The sequence below is a fragment of the Rhinichthys klamathensis genome, unplaced genomic scaffold, assembly GCF_029890125.1.
Source record: "Rhinichthys klamathensis goyatoka isolate OS25496 unplaced genomic scaffold, OSU_Roscu_1.1 h1tg000549l_1, whole genome shotgun sequence".
Taxonomy (NCBI): domain Eukaryota; kingdom Metazoa; phylum Chordata; class Actinopteri; order Cypriniformes; family Leuciscidae; genus Rhinichthys; species Rhinichthys klamathensis.
The window spans coordinates 886,616-907,323 of record NW_026607020.1 but is presented as its reverse complement, the minus strand read 5'-3'; the positions used below and the strand labels follow the sequence as shown (position 1 = coordinate 907,323).

The 20,708-nt window shown below is 38.3% G+C and overlaps 1 protein-coding gene across 3 annotated transcripts; it reads left to right on the top strand.

Annotated features, from left to right (window-relative positions):
• The first annotated feature begins 275 nt into the window (after window positions 1–275).
• urm1 (ubiquitin related modifier 1) lies at window positions 276–19,024 on the top strand. 3 transcript variants are annotated; one of them, XM_056238996.1, is made up of 5 exons: window positions 276–371; window positions 3,383–3,453; window positions 8,257–8,338; window positions 9,208–9,256; window positions 18,777–19,024. In XM_056238996.1, exons 1-5 carry the CDS (start codon window positions 304–306, stop codon window positions 18,786–18,788), a joined length of 282 nt encoding a protein of 93 aa, XP_056094971.1. In that variant the 5' UTR covers window positions 276–303; the 3' UTR covers window positions 18,789–19,024. The 3 variants fall into 3 exon arrangements, with proteins under 3 accessions (XP_056094971.1, XP_056094970.1, XP_056094969.1); XM_056238995.1 differs by lacking the exon at window positions 18,777–19,024 and adding an exon at window positions 9,669–10,280; XM_056238994.1 differs by lacking the exon at window positions 18,777–19,024 and adding an exon at window positions 9,339–9,577.
• Window positions 19,025–20,708: the final 1,684 nt, after the last annotated feature.

Genomic DNA, 20,708 nt, shown 5'->3' with positions numbered 1-20,708 from the left:
ACACAGTTAGAGCATAGTTAAAAGTAAAGGTTTAATATAATAGGCCTATATATTAAACATTATAATATAATATAATGTTTTTCATTAATCCGCAATTTAATATAATTTACAGGACATATTTTAGATATTTTTAGACATGATTTTAAATATTTTTACAAGGTTAACTTTCAATCAATGTATTTATTAGTTCTTTATAATGTATAATACAGCAAATACCCAAAGAAAAACCAAGGCTTGTCTCTGAAACAACACGAACCGTCCTCTCCGAATAGGATCCTCAGAGGAAGATGTCATTTCCGGTGAATGTGTGCCATTCTTTCCGGGTTATGCAGCAACATGGCAGCGCCCTTAGGTCTGCATCTGGAGTTTGGGTTTGTATTTATTGCTTTCTTTATTATTCATCACATTTCCTCTTGTTCCAATGGTCACATTAGTGCACGTAATGCATTATCATTTTTCAAAACAATTCGACAGAAGCTTTAGCGATTAAACCTGGCCGGAAAAGCCTGTTATTTGTTTAGCTGTTTAGCTGCCGTGATGACACGAAAACACCGGTTTACCGTAATTGGTAAAGTAACATAATAGAAATAAATTCATATTATTTATTTTCTTGGAGCTGCGCGTGCTGAGGAGTTGTCGGAGCTGTCAATCATGCAGGTGGCGCGTGCGCTTCAAACCTACTAGATAAATAATCTGCTTCACTCGCTTAAATTAACAAAATAATAGTCGATGTTGATGTAAATTCTGTGGGAGAAGCTTTATTCTTAATATAAATTTTGTTTCCTGATGTCTATAAACAAGAACAGTGGTTAAATCAATGAGTGGATGTTTTAATGCAACACAGAGAGAAATAGCTTTTAACCTCATGTCAAAGGTTTGAGACACATTTCTTAAAAGTTTTTTTTTCATAATTATTTTTTTGACAGTACTCAAGTGTAGCACCAGTGTCTTTTATCATATTATGATATTTCCATTAGTGGTGGATTATTGCTGTTCGTCTGTTGGGGAAATGCGTACTTTTCCAACTCGTTTAACTTCATTTTTTTCTATTATAAAAGGTTGTACACTGAAAAATGGTAACCTAAAAATGTGCTTCATGTGGTAACATCTAAATTAATTGCTTTTATTTAAATAAATAATGCTATTTAACGTTACTGTATCAACCTATATATTAGGTCACACAAAACTAAATTTTAGGGTAAGATCAGGTAGAAATAGCTCCAATGTAACAATTACAGGTTAGCATTTTTTACAGTGTAGTAGAGAGAAGACAGGAAATTATGTGGAAAGAGTAAGAATGGGATTTGGAAAGTTTGCCAGCAGGATTCGAACCATATAAGCTCCTCTACTCAATGTCAGATCATGTGTGCGCTAACCCCTTTGTCACGGCACAACCTCTGGATAACTTTTCAGTATTTCTCAAAAAACGTAGGCTAGGTTTGGAATGGCATGCTAGCGGACTGCTCACTACATACTGGTCCATCGTACAGTGAACATATTGTAAAAACAGATTGTGAAACAGGTTATCCAGCAATAAACATTTCAAACAGTGAGAACTTTGACCGAATGCAACATTTTCCTGCACCCGATGAATTCTGGCCAAGATTTGTTTTGACATGCTCTCCCTTTCTGTCACTCTGATGCAATCGATGTTCTCACAACCTCATCACATTTTGCATATCACTTCATTGTGCAGTTCGGTGAATGCCGTTCAGTTATAATCATGTAAATGATGGTTGTGTTGCTTTTTTGATACAATCTTGTGTTAAAATGTTTTAATTCACTCATGCGGCAGAATGAGTGAGAAGGTTGTTAAAAATGGAAAGTTGTGTGAGCGTGCTGTATTGTGGGATACTGTGTCCCACACAGTGCCCTCTGTTTTGACAAATGTCCTAGGCCATCAGAATATTCTATGCATGCTGAAACGTTGCATACTGTGCATAGTACACATCTTGTATATATTACAGAAACCAACTGTATTATGGCAGTATGCTATTTCGAACATAGCTATAGAGTGACAGAGAACGTCGATTGCATCAGAGTGACAGAAAGGGAGAGCATCTCAAAAAAAATATTGGGCTTAATTCATCGGGTGCAGAAAAATGTTGCATTCGGTCAAAGTTGTCACTGCTACAGAGTCCTATGTGACTGTCTATGGACAGAGGTGGTGTTTGTGAGTGGCCTTTCTGAGGCTGGCACACAGGCTGGCTTCTCTCTGTACCGCTAGGGTACGGGCATCTCGCCAGGCCGGGCGATCTGGAGGACAACTGGGCATTCTCCAGGAGATGTGAGCTCTCTTTATAGGGTCTGCACCTGCTACATGAGTCCTACTCTGACTTCATGTCCCTCTCTGTTTTTTTTTTGTGGGTTTTTTCTTCACTGACATGCACCTTCTCTCGATCTTGCACAGATCTCTGTCACTTACTGAGTTTGCGTTTATTAAATGCTGCTAATTAAACTGTACAGTATACTGAGATGTTGTCTTCTTTGGAGTAGATACGTTGGTCTGCGCAAATTCATTAGAATTAGGCTAGGTGTTATAAGTTATGTAAATTCCTTTACAAAAAAAGGAAATTACCACATTCATACCTGAAAAATCTTCAAGAGTTTTAAAGGTAGGCAATTTTTTTCATAAACACTTTTTTGTTATACTGGTTGAAACTCTATTTACATCCTGATAGCAATCAATAATATAAGTGGTCTATTTGTTAAAAAATTTACATATATCATCTGTGGAAGTCTCGGGAACAAAAAAAATTTCGTTCAATCATTTCATTCGGTCCGAGCTGTTCGGATGCGTTTCTATGTCAACACTATCAACGGCGAAATGAAACTGCAGCAGTCAGGTGGTACAAATAAGAGCGCTGTAAGTTGTTTACGTTCATTATTATTAAAATGTTAAGTGCTTCGAGGCATGAGGTAATTCAACACCCGTTTCTCGTGATGCTTTGCAGACTCTGCTGTGTGCGTTCATGTGTTTTGAAGGAGACGTGGCTTTAGAGATGCTCTGAAGGGAGGGTTTGATCTAATGCTTTCAAAGCTAACTCGCTATTGCTAGCCTCTCCGAATTTGCCTGCCCTACCAATAAGTCCTTAGTGCTATTTGGCCCTGCTTAAAATCATAAAATCAACTTTAAAAAGTCTCTGTGACATTTGGTGTCAGATGCAAAACGTTACAGGGCTAGTTCACCCAACTACCCTTTAAGGACAATAATCAGATGGGGTTTCTTATTCGTCATGGATTAGATGTTAAGTAAAAGCTGCATGATACTGTTAAATGATTTTGGAAATGGGAGAACCTTCACTGCATATCATTATTGTTAAAAGCTGTACCTGTAAGAGGCATTAACAGCATTATATGCACTGTATTTTTCCTGTTTTAGAGGTGGAGCTGAACTTCTGTTTGATGGAGTCAAGAATCATCATGTGGCACTCCCTGGCCAATCAGATCCCTGTGAGTATGAAAAGATTGACCTCTTCGGTTGTGTTTGTGGAGTTTGCTAATGCAAGTATCACTGTTACTATTACTCATAATTGGAACAAACGCCTGACTCGTAAGTATTAAAAGCATAACTTTCACCCAAAAAATTAAAATCCTGTCATCATTTACTTGCTTTCATGTCGTTCCAAACTTGTATGACTCTATTCTGTGAAGTGTTTCAACCGGTTTTGTCCATATAATGAACAAAAATCACTGAGACATTTTCAAAATATCTTCTTTTGTGTTCCACAGAAGAAAGAAAATAAATTCTTTCATTTTTCATTCAAATTAATTTTATGAAATGACATGGGGGAATGTAAATGATGACAGCATTTTATTTTTTGGGTGAACTGTCTCTTTGGCCTTAAGCTTGTAACCTGTCCTGCACCATTTGTGTTAGTGACATAAACCTCAAATATAAATATAACTTGAGGACAGTAAAGCTACCACCAAGAACACCCCAGCAACCATAGCAATGTATTAAAAAATATTCAGAATACCTCAACTGCATAACAACACTAGTTTTGCACGGTCAAACTCTTGAATGTTGTCTTCAGACAATGTGAAAATCTAGTTTGTTACTTTTTTCTTAAAGAGTAAAGTTTTTACTGAAGTATTCTTTTACATCTAATGTATGAGCACAGATAATGCTCAGATGTTCCTATGGTTGGGTAATATTAAGAGACTTCTATCAGACTTGAAATGTTTTTCACCTTTTCAAACCAGTGCTTTACCATTCTCAGTGCTGATGACTTTATTAGGTCCAAATATCTCTTCCCTTTCTCTCCCAATACCAAAGTTTCGGATGTAGGATTCACTTATTGGCCTTATGCCCTTATAGAACGAAAGGATGCCCTTTTTTCTCTCTGGTACTCCTATAGAAGAAAGCCACACAAATCATACCAAATTATGTGCCTCTTTCTCCACATCTATCTCTTTTATTCTGCCGCCCCTCTGCCTGATGCCCTTTTCCCATTCGCCTCCTTTCCTCCCCTGACCTCTCAGAGCCCTGGTTCACACGCTTCCCTGGACACCTTTTCTTCTAGCCAGTCCTGCTTTCACTCTGACATTGGGCCAATGGCAAACAAGTGCCGGCCTGCCATCACAAATCGAGGTTTCCCCCTCCACCCCTCCACCCCTCCCTCAGCAACAATGGAGCTGAGCCCCTTCTCCATACATCCCACCTCCCCCTCAACCACCAACATCTGTGAGCCTCCCTGTGCCCAGCCATTCTTCCCCTAACTGCTCCATTATTGGGCCCCTTTCACTTGTAAATGCAGCCAGTGATACTGTTGATGGATCTTTTATGCCTAGTGCTGGGGTCACAGGAAAGGTATGGAGAATGGAGGGCCAGTAAAGGAGGGAGGGACAATTGTTACAAAGCACTAAGTCCTTTTTGTGTGCAGTCATTTTTTGGGATGCCTGACAGTACAAATGCCCCACTCCTACAAACACCTCGCATTCCTACGGGTTCCTGGTGGGACATTTGGGTGAAAGCGGTGGGATGTTTGGTTGTGGGGGAGTGCTTGTATTGCCCCCTGAATTTAAGCAGTGAGTGGGTAACATGTTCTCTGCCATCTCTGGATTGGAAAGCAAGTCATTTGAGAGTCATTAGTGGAAAAGATGGATTGGTAAAGCAAGACCTTATATCCCAAGCACATGCTCAGAAGTTCCTGGAGGAATTGTAGTTGACATTTTGGGATAGGGCAAGTGATTAGTGGATAATGGTGATATCTACAGAGCAAATTTCATCCAACTAATCAGTATATTAATAGTTAGGATATAATGTTCCTTTGAGCCTACCATGTGGGTTTCCACAGATATTTAGTTAGTGGGTTATAAACCCTTTCTTTCCCTCAACTGGTAAATTCACAAAGTCAAGTTGTTGTTAATGGGTTGTTTAAAGTCAACCTGGTAACTCAAGGATGATCTGGTTGGAAAAAAAACAGGATTTGCAGAGATTTTTGTGGTGACCTGTCACTTTTCCTGTCTCATGGACAGTGTTCGTCCTTCTCTTGAGGTCTGAGTTGTATTGAACAGGACTAGAACTTTTGGCCAAGTTTGTCAGTATTTTGTATCCCTGTCCCAGCTCCGAGGTCGAGAACACTATGTGCACTTTGGTGGCCTTGCCAAACAAGAGAAGGGTCAAGCTCCATGGCACCGGAGTATCCACGACAACCTGTCCACAAAAGTGGACGGCAGCAGGGAATGTGGCCACCAAGACCTCGCGGGGGCCTAGGGGATGACCTTGGAGCACATTTGAAGCCCATAGTCTGTACATGTGTTTGGGCATGATTTGAGAACATCACGGATGGCTGGCTACGATTGCTACGTCTGACACTGATGCTCTACACTAATCCCGCCTAAATTTTCTGTCCACTGGTCCAGACCTTTCTGAGTGATTGATGAGTAGTGCAGAGCCCCCCGCTGCCGGACACACACACACACACACAGGATTGTCATAGAAACACCAACCCTCATATCCTGAGCAAGATGAATGACTTAATTCCCTCCCACCCAAAGATAGTGGTGATAATGATGATCGTCATGAAAAGAGAAAGGAAACGGAGAGAGTTAGCCAGCCACTATGCTACAGACACCGCCACCCTCCCACGCAGACTTTATCCCAGCATGCACCTATCTGCGATGACGCATACTCCCCCCTCCTAGTCCTGTATTGCCTCTGTATCTTCCTACCTCACCACAACCTATACAGTCCTTTTCGTCTGCCATTCTTCCCTTACCCCTACAAAAGAGGGCTAAGAAACATGGGCCGTCTTGTTGACCCCTCACTCTTTGCCCTTGGCTCACATAAACCACCCTTTGTGCGAAGCAGGAGACTTTTGCTTTGGTTTTGTTTTTTCGAGTTCTCCCAATCAAAGGAGTGATGTGGCTGAAAGTGATCACGTCTGTTTTTCGCCCCTGCTTTTGGTACTAGTCAATATTCATTGCGGTAGCTTAGCACTGAGGCAAGCATCACTCTTCTTTATAGGTTCAGGATTGTGGGCTAGCTGAGCTGCAAGGTACAACGATCGTTACACAACTGAAGAGGCTGACAGCGATCCAATTAACCTGAAACAGCCTCTGTTGCTCGACCCCTTCCTCTCCCTGAGAAGCACGCCACGCGCTTACAAGCGCACACACTTGCACGCATTGGTGCTGCTGACATCTCTGAAAGCTTCAGTTCTGGTGGAAACTTGCCCAGTCAAGAGTATTGTATAGACCCTCGCTCCTGCACCCACTTGCCCTCTGCTTTCGTCCTCTTGCTAATTTGTCCTGGTCTAATTATACATGTTTGCATAGCCAGTTAGCTATAGACTATGTCTTCTGGTCATCGTGTCCTCAAACCCACCAAGGGTTTCCCAACCCCCCTCACAGGTTCTCTGGTTCTAGTAACCATTGCCCACCTGAGACCTTATATATCCCTCCCAGCTGCTTGAATTGAGATGTGTGTCAGTAAAGCATCTACTGTTAAATGTTGCCAAACTCCTCAGTTAAGGGACCTCCTTTAAAAAAAAGAACTTCCTTTATCGGATTTACAGTCAAGATCTTTGCTGACACACATAAGAACACATTGAAGTCTTGTTTCATCCTGTTTATATCCAAAGGTTAGGGTAAGTTATCAAGGTTATGTTTTTTCACACAAGGATGAAACATGCACAGGGATCAGCAGCAGTATGGATGTTGTGCAGGTGATTCTACCCATGTGTTACGATAGGGTGGGCAGTGCGGTAGTTATTTCTGATGTTTTTAAAAGCTCCGTCTCTGATGTCACATTTCCAATAAGTGTAATGGCTTTTCATACGGACGAACTAGCGATCTTCAAAATACGGAAAATGCGCAATTTGCGTGCCCAGCCTTGTGTCAACCACAGCAAACTCGCTAACAATAAATTCAAACTCCTCCCCAGATCAAATGAAAACATCTCTCTCTTTTCCTTCTTTCTCTCCCCCTCTCCCTCACTCTTTCTCCGTCTTTGTCTCCACCACCCCTCCGAGCAGGAAACTGGTATGTTCCAGAACGGACGCTGATGATACAATGTTGATGTTGGACATACTGACTTCTCCGCCATGTTGGGCAGCGGAGCTTCATTGCTCACACACGTACAGATATAAAACGATTATCATCCATCATCACGCGCTTGTATTATCACAGAACAAACAACACAAATCTTGAAGACTAAACTTTATTGCCCTTCAATTAGTGGAATAACATCCAATACCTTTGATTGGGTATTATTTGAATGGCTTCAGGAGAAAAAATTGTGATTGTTTTACAACACCCACCAAGACATTCTAAGTAAATTTTTTGGCATACAGGTATTTACGAAACATTTTTGTTTTTTATAATCATAGGCTTACAAATGTCGGCTTCTAGCACATTTTGTTTTTGTGGGGGGTGTGCAGACATCCTAGATTTAATTTGAATTCACATTGGCGCCCTGGGTTTATATCCATCAATCATCAACACCCCCCCCCCCAGCTTTTCGGTGCTAACCTTCTTTATTTTAAACCTACCTATTCCAGTCACGTTTACCTGGTCGGTGCTTTCAGGCTGATACGGCTACAGTTAATGGTGTCTCTGTGTTTATGAATCTGAATTTAATCGGCATCACTGCTGTATTTTCAATGGTGCGCTCAAAAATGACAGTGGGTGAGTCTATTCTTGATATACCTCCCCCACCTTGCATTCGAGGCTCTGTCGCGTCACATCGACCGTGGGGCTGGCTCACTGAACTCTGACCTGTGAACTTTGACCTCTGTGGTACTCTTACAGGGGACATGAAGCAGCTGCTGGCGTGGATCCGAGGGAACATGCTGAAGGAGCGCCCAGAGCTCTTTATGCAGGGCGACACTGTGTAAGTACACACACTTCGCAGACGCACAGTAAATGCGTTACCGATGCAGGATGATGCTCAGACAAATATACACGCGTGCTGTAGACACACACTCGTCATAAATGCAGTGCTACGTGTTCGCTGCAGATTCTCCGTGGGGTCAAGGAGGTAGAATCACACCACATTCCCTTTTGTTAAAAAATACTTCACTTTTTTGAATGCATCAGGAATAAGAAATTATACCTTGCTTCCTTGAAAAACTAAACTGAGTGGATTTTTTTTTTTTTTTTGAAATTGTGATAACAGGTTTTATAGAGAGAATCATCGTAAATGGCCTTTATTGCCGTTATCAGCATGGACTGCTACCTGAAAATACCTCTGATACACTGTGTAGTCTTCAATGGCGTATAAACCTCACCGTTGACTATTTAGCCGTGAGGGGCAACCCCTTCACCTACATTAGCACCTCGTACTTCAAATATAAAAAAAATATATAAAATTCCTTATGATTATTAAAATATTTTCTTTTTTAGGCATAATCTGAGTAGGCATGTATTAATGGTTGGAAACAAAGCAAAATCCAAAGTTATATTGTGTATATAATGCGGTGTTGTGTTATTGATTTCTGTAATTATAAATATTTTACTAATCTTTGTGAGAGGATGTTCTATGCATAGTCTTCATTGTGTTTCATCTTGCATGTGTATGTTTGTATGAGAGAAGCTCATTCATTTAATGAACTGCGGATGCAAGGGTCCTAGAAAACCGCAGCACTGGAGATATTCATTGTGTACATTCAGGCTGCGTATTCTTATCAGAGAGTTGCTTTACTGTCATGTTTTAGTGTAGCTCACATCACTTACATGAGCTCTTCTTTTTGACACACACAGTAGACCTGGGATTCTCGTATTGATTAACGACGCAGACTGGGAACTAATGGTAAGACGGTGTGTGTGTGTGTGTGTGTACAGTTCCTCAATCACTCCTTCCACTCTCTGTTTTAACGTCATGCTCATTTTAGGTCCAGTGTCAGCTTCTCTTCATTCATCTAATGCACATAAAGGTTGTGCTGGGTTGTTCTTTCAGGAAAACATGTATTGCCATCAGACCGTAATTTAAAGTAACAATCAATTGAAAAAAGTCAATGTCTCAACAACTGTCAATGACTAAAACCTGCAAATCAAGTGTTGATTTAAAGCTGCAACTCTTTCTAATGAATTCTACAATTTACAATAAATATATACTTTTTTTCTGGGTATACATTAGAAAAAAATTTTAAGATGATATTTATGAGCCAAATGTTCTTTTCTTTTTTTTTTCTTTCTTGCATGTGCATCCATATCCCTTGCAGGGTGAACTGGAATACCAGCTTCAGGACCAGGATAACGTTGTGTTTATCTCTACTCTTCATGGAGGCTAACTGACTCTGAAATTAATGCCACACCCATTCAGAAGCCCCTCCACCCTTCAAAAGGTCAAATATCAGATGATCCATCAACAACGCCATCGGTGGCCGATTTCAATTCCGAGCCCGGGCTTTTCGACCAATCTGGTGAAAAGACTTTATTTTGGTTTTAATTCCAATAAAACGTAACATCACCGGGAATCTGGCTGCCGAGGGATATTCACTGTCCCGTACCTTACTAGAGCGTGGAGGGGTTACGATGGGGAGCAATGGCTCATTAGGAAGGTCACTCTGTCTAGCCAGTGTCCAGATGGATTCTCTGGAGACATGATGGACCGCTTGCCCCATGTCAAAAGGCTCCGTTATAATTTTCATTCATTTTCTGTTTGATGCCTTTACAGCTGTCAATTGTATGTTTTCTATGTAAGTCTATATTTTTTATCTGAATTAATAAATATTGTGTAAATTTTGCCACAATATTGTTTTCTTTGCACTAGTTTGATTTTAAATTTACTGCAATTAAGTATTTGAATAAAGATATTTATGCTGTCCATTATACATTAATGTTTTATATTTGTCATAAGCTTAGAAGGTTGATTATTTGATATTAAATATTTATGTGAGGGCAAAAGGTTTTATTGCATTCCTTCACTTCTAATAGACTGCTGTAGTATACCTAAAAGTAGTCCTAATTCTACCTCTAAATATTAATTATAAGTTTTGGGGCGACCTATTATTTTAGCATATAACATCGTACGGATGAATGGCACTTAAATGAGATATCTTTTATGTTTCATTTATGTATACTTTCTTTAAATAGAATATTCATTAGAATAAACTATAGGATGATGGCGGGAGGTCGAGCACAAATCTCTTGGCTGAAGACTCGATTTGCAACGGAAACCCGTATGATAATAGTAACACTATAATACAGATGCTAATGATGTCGAGGGAGAAATGCGTGATGTCAGTATTGAAGTGTGTGTGTGTGGGGGGGGTGAAAGGGGGAATACAGGGGTAAACATGCTTCTCCAGCAGTGTGACCTGTTGGGAGGCCACGAGTCAATTTCTCCTTTATTAAAGACACTTCCTACAGAGACTTAAAAGTTGGCTTATAGGCTATGTGATCCACATTTTCATTTTCGCTTATTTTTCAATACGTTATTTATAATGAAGATTAGACATACTAATTGTATGTGCTTAGGCCTACTTTTTATGTGTTTTGGTTTTTAGCATAAACGGACAAAATATTATATTATTAAATATAGCCTATATTAGAAAATTTATATTTTTGTCCTACATTCTAGTAGGCTAATTCAGTGAAATTAGTTTGCAGAATTGGTCTATTAGCTATTCTAAGAGTAAGTACATTCTTACATTTTTTTGTCTAAAATATTTGTATAGCCTGGTGCGAAGTGAACATATATTTTATAGCCGCTCTATTAATTTCACACAGGCTATCGTGGTATCTTGAGGCTGTTTTAATATTTCACCGTCGTTTTTTAGTATTGTTTTTATTATTTTCATTCAAGAATGGATTTAACCCACTTGATTAAGCACCCTATGTTATTGTTATGTTCTTAACGATACAAATATTAAATAATTTCCAAAAATAATACCACATCAAACACAAGCTATACGAATATGTAACTTTATGTAGAAATTGCAATGTAGATCTTATAACAACGTCAAAGTAACAATTTGAATTAGGCCTACGTAGCTTAATAAATTAATGGTTTTATTGTTAGACGACGTGACCGATTTTACTAAATGGAGCACGGCCATTTTCCTCTATTGAAGAAAAAAAATATCGTTATTATCGTAGCCAAAAGCATAAAATATATTGCTATATGCCATTTGAAAATGAAAACAACGCAGAAATGGTCAATTTAGGCCTATTCCGAATGCCTTATTCTGTCGGACTCGGCTAGCAACATTTTAGCCTTTATTTTAAAATTAATATTAGTCTATTTTTCACACATTCAAAATCGTGATTTCTCGATCATTTAATCTATAATTATGGTGTCTCGTATTCATACCAAATAAACCATTTGTCTTGACACTTTTGTACGTCCAGACCTGGCTGAAACTAAATGCTAGCTACAAAGTAAACAGCCTACTGAATGTTTACTACCTCTCTCTTGAATCACCAGTCCATCAGAATATGATTGTATTAATACATTAATTAGCATTCAGCCCTAATTTTTGGAGGCCCGTGCTTCCATCTGAGCTGGTTTAGTCAACGGTTGCACGTCGACAGCCGTTAGAAGTGCGCCATCGGCAGGCAAGGCAATAGCATTTTTCAAAAACGTCTCAACACAACAGCGACAGAAAAAAAAACACCACCGACATTTCTTAAGACATGTATAGCCAAGACATAGGCCTATTCGAATTTATTAGCAGTCAAACTGAAATCTAGAACATTTTGAAATCAGCGAAGGGGAAAATGGGCTACTTTGATTTAGCAGATTATGTAACTTTTTATGAATTAATTTCTCTCTAAACAGTCAAGATAGGCCTCCCCTGCATAACCCTTTAAGGGTGGCCTAAATCGTTAGGTTTAAAAACGCTAAATAGTTATATTTCGTAAATGCGTGTACCAAAACGTTTGTCTGGCTTGTATCCCAACAGTCGTCAATGTGATTAAACTTCTGCTGTTAATAAATTACGCTGATATTAGCTATTCAAGGCTTGCCTAATTCAAAGAACTCGTGGGGCCCAGCAGGCCCTGCATTTAACTTTAATCACAATCCACAAAAGATTAAGTTTATGGTCAAACAAAAGAGTAAATTGAAATGAGTGGTAGCCTAGTGCACATGTGTTTCGAATTAATTTTAAAGCAGTATTTCTTTTGGCTTCTCAACCACACGTGGTGCAGGTGCAAAGGTTTAATTCGCCCTCAAGTCGATGCTTCCGAATCAAACGAAATCCCGTTGGGCCGTTGCACATTTTGGTGTTATGTTTTTCGTTGTCAAAAACGTCACTGAAACTACTTTGTAGTGTAATTAGCAGTTTATTGATTCAGCAAGTGGAACGTAGTTACCAATACAATCAATCGACTGTCTGAAATGGAATATCAAATTAAGGCAAAACAACTATTTACCGACAGCTGCCCGCTGTTAAACTGCATTTAGACAAAATGATTAAAGAAAATTCATTTTCAAATTAATTTTTAGTGTTAGTCCTGGAAAATCAGGCAGATGCCAAGACACACACACACACACACACGCTTATTTTGCCTGACACTGTGTCTCATACAGGCCTAGTGTGCGTTGAAACACACAGACAGATTTACTGTAAAATACAACATTAAATAAAGGCAGTTGCCAAACCAAAACATTATCTGGAGTGATACAGTATGAGGCCGAAAATGACTTCAGTTAATGGCGTTTTAGTTCAGTCCGTTTGATGGAAAAGTCCTTCACCATGCAGCTTTGGGCAAAAGATGGCAGTCTGCAGTGAATGAGAAACTTAAGCATGCTCACTGCATTTTCCCACCATGCTGTTATAATCAGCGTGACTTTTTATTCACTTACCATTCACAATGAGAAAAGCATAAATACTATCACGAACAAAACAAGTCTTAGTCAACGAATTTCGTTTGGGAAGTTGTTTAAATATGCTACAACTTGAGCAACATTCAAATAACTACTGCTGTTCTACATACAGCCTTTTTCGTTTCAACGAAAATAAACCATATTCAATTTCCCAGACGAATATGATCAAGGATGCGAAAGCATAAAACAAAAGTGTTTGGATAATTATTTTAATGCATTGCATTTTCTAAGGAACATTAATTCAAAGTTATGTGAATAAAGTAAAATAATCGTCCCTGTGTCATAATGAGCGTCTTACATTTAGCGAAACTTTACGAAAATTAATATTTAGTGTAGCTACAGTAATCATCAGACAACAGGGCCTATATGTCCTCCAGAACGAAGATGTTGAATCTCCAGCAACAGATGTCCAGGCACAATTCTTGGATTTCAATTATATTTGACAAGAATTGCGTTTGGACAATCAATCTCTGGGACCATTTGAAAGGAATAATTTGGTCACAACACACATACAGCAACAAAAAACAAAATGAAAATATATATTTCACGTGTAAACCAAAATACTATCTCTCATTGTGTCCCTGTGGCTGTTGGGCCTAGTAGATTTTCACACAAAATATCATTCTAGTATAAGCCTGTTTAAAACAGGTTCGTTCCGCATTCCCATTCTTTGAATTAGCCTACCTCAAAAGGCAAAAGTAGCCTATATCGGGTTGTAACGAAATAAACAGACAAACTGACGTTAGTTTATATCTCTGTTATACGTACAGTTTACCTCAGGATTGACGAACGATTTCTAATTCTATTTTCTTAATTTAAAAAAAGTTGCAATTGGTCTTTCATCTCAGAAAAATAATAAACCTAAAACCTACAAACGACTAAATTTTTTTTTATTTAATCCACAGTAAAATTCTAAACTTCGAACGCATTCTATAATCCTTTTAGAAAACATATCCTTTAAGAGGGTTAAAAGTTTGACGCTCTTTCAGTGCGCTTGTTAAAAAATTGAAATCACACAAAATGCAAAACCTCAGATCACCGCATAAGAACAAGAAACACTTTTGGAAAAAAAAAAAGAAATAAAATAAAATCAGCTAAGGAGCTGTTTTGTAAAGTCCTTGTAACAGAAGCAGCTCTTCGCCATTTCTGCACCTGTAAGGGCGCACATCCTTGTAGTTCCACCTCTCGACATCAAGCAATATCATCATCTGATATTGGCAAAGACCGAAAAAACTATCAAAAACCATTTCCAGTCGAGCCATTTCGATACTTGTGCTGCCCGTAGTGTGATGATGTTATAGCAAAGCCTCTTCTTACAACGCAATGGTGATGAAAATGCGAGGAAGCCTCTGTCCTGTGCGCGTGAGCGCTGTATCCTCACTAACGCAAGCGGAGAAAATGGTCAAATGCAAGAAGGAGGGATGCGTTGGGTCGCTCGAAGAGTCCGCACGCCCTCAGCAATGCCTTGATGGGACGGTTCTTATGGAATGGCACAGACTATCACGTTCCTATGAAGGCTTTTCTCAGGCTCTCGTAACAATACCGGTGTTGCCACGACGAACGGCGAGAGGGAGTGGGGATGATCTTCGCTTGGTACTGAATTTGAATAACACCATGGGGTGATAAATGTCCATTGTGCTGTAGAAGTAATGAATCTCCACTGTCTTCTATTGCACACAAGCCAGCAGCTGCGAGCGAGGGACCAGCAGCCTCTTAAAGACACAACAGCCCCATTTTCTCCTCAACAGTGATCACAATCCATACACTGTTTATTCTGTTTACACACACTGCATGACGTTTGTTTTCTGGACACCTTTATGGGTGAGGAAAGCTAGTACAACGCTGTAACCAGGCACTTACGTAAAATACGTGACCACTTGATCATTTTAAAACAATAGGCCTAAATGTCTTAGGCTACATAAAAATGAGAAAATAAAAATAGCCTAATAATAATAATATTGTTGTTGTTATTATTATTATTTCTATAATACATAAGTTTAAAGACATTTTTTTACTGAACTAAAAGAAAACTAATAGGCTATGTATAGCCTGTCGTAAAAATGCCTGTTGTCAATTGTAGTTTTTAAGTTAGCAAAAACACGATTTTTCTTGCCACTACCAAGAATTATAAATATCTCTACGTAGCTATAAATGGGCTATAAATACATATAATAGGCCGATAGCCAAGCTTGAGAGGTGAAATCACGGCATATTTTGGGTGACAAAAATTGGCATATTTGACGACCAGGTTTTTTTTCTAATCCAAGTTTGTTTGCTTTTTGCCTATCTGTTAATAAACACCATCCACCATAGGCCTAATGGTTTTATGGTATAGGCTACACAGTCTAAATGCATAATGATTTCTCTACAGGACTTAACATGTTACATAGCGTTTTTTTGTTCTTGTTTTTTTTTTACTTCCAACTCCCTAAACGTTCTCTTATGGCAATAGATATGCACCTATTTTAGTACACTGCTTTACCTCAGACAGCGCGAGAACACTTCCCTTTTTTAGTGTTCTAGTGTTTTTTAGTGTGGATTTGATAAGCAGGTGTTTCTGGTGAGGTAGGCCTACCTGAAAGAGAATCATTGAAGGTTATTTACTACTTCTACCACTCAGCCTACAATAATAAACCTTCACATTTTAGCAAAGTAGGCTACTGAGGTAAAATATCCAAAACAATCTAGAGAGCGCTCAACCCGTCAGCGTGACAAGCGCGAGCTGAAGGATCCCCTCGCTGTCTTTTTCTCCTAATAAATCATGGCTTAACTCCCGCCTCCTGGGCACTGCTCCTCCCTCTTAAAGTGAAACTATTTTATCCTTTCATCTGTCTCTCTGAAGTAAGCGAGTTAACCTCCTCTTCAGTTCCGCGGGGTGTCTTGCCCGCGTGCAATCCATTGCTCATTTGGCGCTAAAAGAGTCTTTCCCGCTGCATGCCGCCTTTTCACAGGCGCTTCACGAGCGTCAATCCTGAGTGCCTATACTTGAAAGGGTTAACCGCTATCCACAGATATAATACTCATTTAATAGAAGCATTAATGGAACCCCATTGGCGTTTAGACGTAATTTATGGCTTTTGTGTAGTTTAAGGAAGATGTTTATGCTTTTGATTACATTTTAAAGAGAAAGTCGGTGCTAGCTGACGCACTTATTATTAGCTACTTGAGTGAATGTTTGAAAAAAAGGTTCAATTGCGTTCTTTATAGAACCCTAAGGTTGTTGGCTGATTTTTAAAGAACGCTTTATGCGAAAAAGGTTAGGCCTATATGGAAAAAAATGTCTTTAATGATTGCATCATTTTTTTTCTAGTGATATGTTTACTAGCTGCTAAATCATAAAATGTAATTAAAATGAGAAATTAATAAAAACGAAATTAATTAGGCTACTTAAAACTGAATCCATAAAATGATCCCAATGAAAGGTTTCACTCTAAAAAGAAAAAGAAGGTTCTTTAGCAACAGTTATTTAGATTTGTATTGTCCTGAAGAACCCTTCTGAAATGGTTCTTTGTGTTAGAGTTTAGGGTTCTTTATTCCCGCCTTTTTGTTTTTCAAATTTGTAACTGTCAACTCCACCTCATTACTCATTTTCTAGAGCTCAGCCATTCAATTACATAGACTGTCAACACACTCTCAACGGGTAAATTATTTCTTTCTTAAAATGTCTATAAATTTTAACTTAACATTTTTTTACTGGTTTCCTAACAATAATGTATTTTTCTCTTTTTAGTTTAACAGAACATGTAAGTGTGAGCAGCTCTGTTCAAGGATAGCCTACTAATTTTCCTTCTCCACAAATAGAGATATTGAATTTATGATCCATATTGTTAGATTTTTTTTAGATCTTACTTTATGCATAAACATACCCAGTCACAAAAAAAAAAACATTAAAGCTATCCCATGACTCTATATCACTTTTACCTTTTAACATAAAAGGCTCATACTGTCCATTTTTGCTAATTTTGGCCGTCATAAACATAATTGTTTTTACAAAAATGGAAGAGACACGCTGCAACTCTAAATTCAATTGTGTATTTCAGTTGCTGTCATGTACCATAACCTCATCATCTGCAGAGAGAAACTGCCACTCGCTCACACACATAATAATAAAGACATCATAGTGGATTGTGAAGATATTTCACTGGAACTTGGTCTTTATCAATATCATGTTCAATGTCAACTGTTATTTATTAATGTATTCAGCTAATAACTGTTGTTAGAGCACTGTCATTTTTTGCTACAATTTGCCATGTCAATAAAAAATTTAAAATACCTAATTGACACAACATGCTGGTTTATATAGGCTATATATATATATATATATATATATATATTATTATTATTATTATTATTTTTATGTAAAACCCAAATAGAGGCAACAAGATATTATAAGACCAGGCAGATATAGGAGCAAAAAAATCTTGATAAATAATATAAAAAAAATAAAATTAATAATATGAAGATACTAATATAGCCTAATGAATATAAACTATTGTTTAAAAAGTTAATTATAACCCCATTAAGCTCCTATAGCACTTTCAAAACATTGTTATTTATGGAACCTTATTAAAATGGTTCTATTTAGCACCAAAAAGGGTTCTGTTACAAGCTTGTTACAAGCTGAAGAACCCTAATTTGGTTCTGTTTAGAACTTAACCATTTCATTGGTTGAAAATGAATTACTTCCAACCACTTTGACGCTCTCGCCGGCGGCGGTGTGAACGCACCACAGAACCCTTTGAGGTTAGAACCTTTTTTCTAGAGTTTAGGGGTTATTTTTTAAAGTCAGTCTATACAAGGCTTAACTATACAAAATAAAAGCTGTTTTTAACATTTACAGTTCAGTTCACTGCATAAATAACAACTTCGTGTGATGACAATGAAACAATATGCAGACATGTGATTGTAGATAACTGGATAATTGTTGTAGTTAATAAACTGCAAAAAAAAAACTTTGTAGTTTATTTTTAACCCAACTGCTATGTACATGGCTAGCCTATCTTTATATATAAAAATATTAGACATTGGAATAGAATTCACACAAAAACAAATATTTTTTCTGAAGAAAAAAAAGTACTGGTTTTACACCAGTAAGTTGTTGCGTTCTATAGGCTCTGTAGTAAAAAAAAAATATATATGGTCAATTATGACAACACGTGTTTTTATATTGCTTTAACTCATCAAAATAAGTTCAAAGTTATAGATTCAACTCATTGTTTTAAAGTCAGTTTAATGTAATTTAAGTTGAAATGACTTAAAATCCAAGTTGATTGTACTTAAACAATTTAAGGCAGCGACTTTTTTTTACAGTGAGCTTATTTGCATTGTTGTACTCAACAAATTTGAAACTCAGATGCAACAAACCTCTAGCAGGGAGAAAAGTACACACAACTTAAGTTGCCCAGTGGGCCAGCTGGGCAGGATATTGTCAAGTCATGCACATCAGGACAGTGGGAAACATTGATTTGTTTTGGCACTGTGCTTTCCCTATTCACAGATAAATGTTTAACCCAGAAGCTGAAAGGAGCAGTGGGGGAGAGGAGTCCAGATCCACGGGACAGGCAATGAAACTACCCCTCTGAGGAAAGGAGGAGGACGGGGAACAATGGACCAGGGGGAATTCTGAAATAAGCCTGACCAGATGAAAACATCTCAAGCGCGCTATATATGCGCTAAGCAGGACAGGGTGGATCAATGTACACCTCCGACCATCTGTGGAAAGATGCTCATAGAGGATTATGAGCTACAGAAACTTTAATAGCTTTCTTTATGTATCGACTGTAAATTACCATAAACGACCATTTGTTTGCTTTCATTCTGTTATTGACATTTTTCACTTGTGTTCATTTATTGAAGGCCTAATTCAGCCAACATATTACACAACATGCAGAAGTGGTCTAAATAAACTATAACTGTAAATCGCACCTAATGTGACTGTGTCTGATGATGAAATGCTTTGTGTTTCTCTTTTGTGCTGGGAATTATGATGATTGCTGTACATTGCATATTTGGTATTTGTGTGTGTGCTAATGTGGTTTATCTGGGTGACTGAAATTGAAGGTGTCACATTTAAGTTATGTGTGTCTAAAAAGGCTCAATGTTGTTTCCAATAAAACAATATTCTTCGCGCCGTTATTATCACAGTTTATATTTCATTGCTCGCCATTGGCTTTATTCCATCACAACTGCATTATAGATTTTCTTCGCATAAGTGCAATCTATAAATAGTATGGAAAATCTGCCTGGGCTGGATATATTATAGAACAAAACGATGTGAACAAACAGCCCCAAGATATCCTCTACATTGACCATCTTTATGGCATTTATGATTTCACGAGAAACATCAGTTCCTCAATATAGATTCACAGTAGGGTTTTTTTTGTTTTTTTGTTTTTTGTGAAAAGCTTCATTTTTACAATATCATATTTGAAACACTGAGTGATGTTTTCACTGTTAGATTAATAATAGTTAATTGATAATATGCTGTAATGTGCTATAATAGTCAATTAGCTAATATGCTGTTGTCACTTTATGCCATTTCCTTTATTAGTAGTGTTTGCTTAGGGAAGTGTCATTATTATCATTGCTCACACTTTTACTGTAACTTGTGTTACAGATATGAAAGAAAAAGGGATGTATCACATCAAATACTTCTCAAAGTAATTCGACCTGTATTAAATCCCATAGGCTTACATTATGGACCTAATCCATATCTATATCACAATCCCTATGTGGTATATTGAGTACATGCCGATATATCAGAGTGTTAAATATTTGATGACATCATCAAAGATAATGACATTATTAGGTGTGTGAATTAATTTCTGGCACTCCTCTGGTTTCCAGCATTCCGGACGCTTCTTGTTAACTTCCGGAACCCCGTGATTACTTGGCAAACTGAGGAGGGGGGTGTGTATACAGTCTCTTGCTCTCTCTTTCTCACTTTCTCTTGTCCCCCCTTCACTAAGAGGGAAAAAAACACAAATTCTTTCACTGTGGTTGGCTGGTTGCCAGGCAACACGGACAGTAAGTGAAGCGGCGGTGACTTAGGTTAAAGAGGCTACTGGGAAATTCATTCCTCTGGCGCTTTTCCATTACCAGTACCAGCTCGACTCGCCTTGGCTCGCCTCGACTCGGCTCGCTTTTCGCTCCGTTTTCCATTGCAGAAAGTACCGCCACAAATAGTAGCAGTTCCGCATCACAATACGTACAGCGGCGCTTCCGTAACATGAATCCGTACAGTGACCCTTTGAATCAAATGTACAATGAATTACTTCCAGGTCAAATAAAGTTATATATACCTTTGGAAACTGTGTTTTGTCATCTTTGATCTTCTTCACGCATTGTCGAAGTCCACGCCTTTTGAAGACGACATTTCAGCAGAAAGTACAATGACACCCGAGTGATATTTAAAAATGGCGGTGGGCAG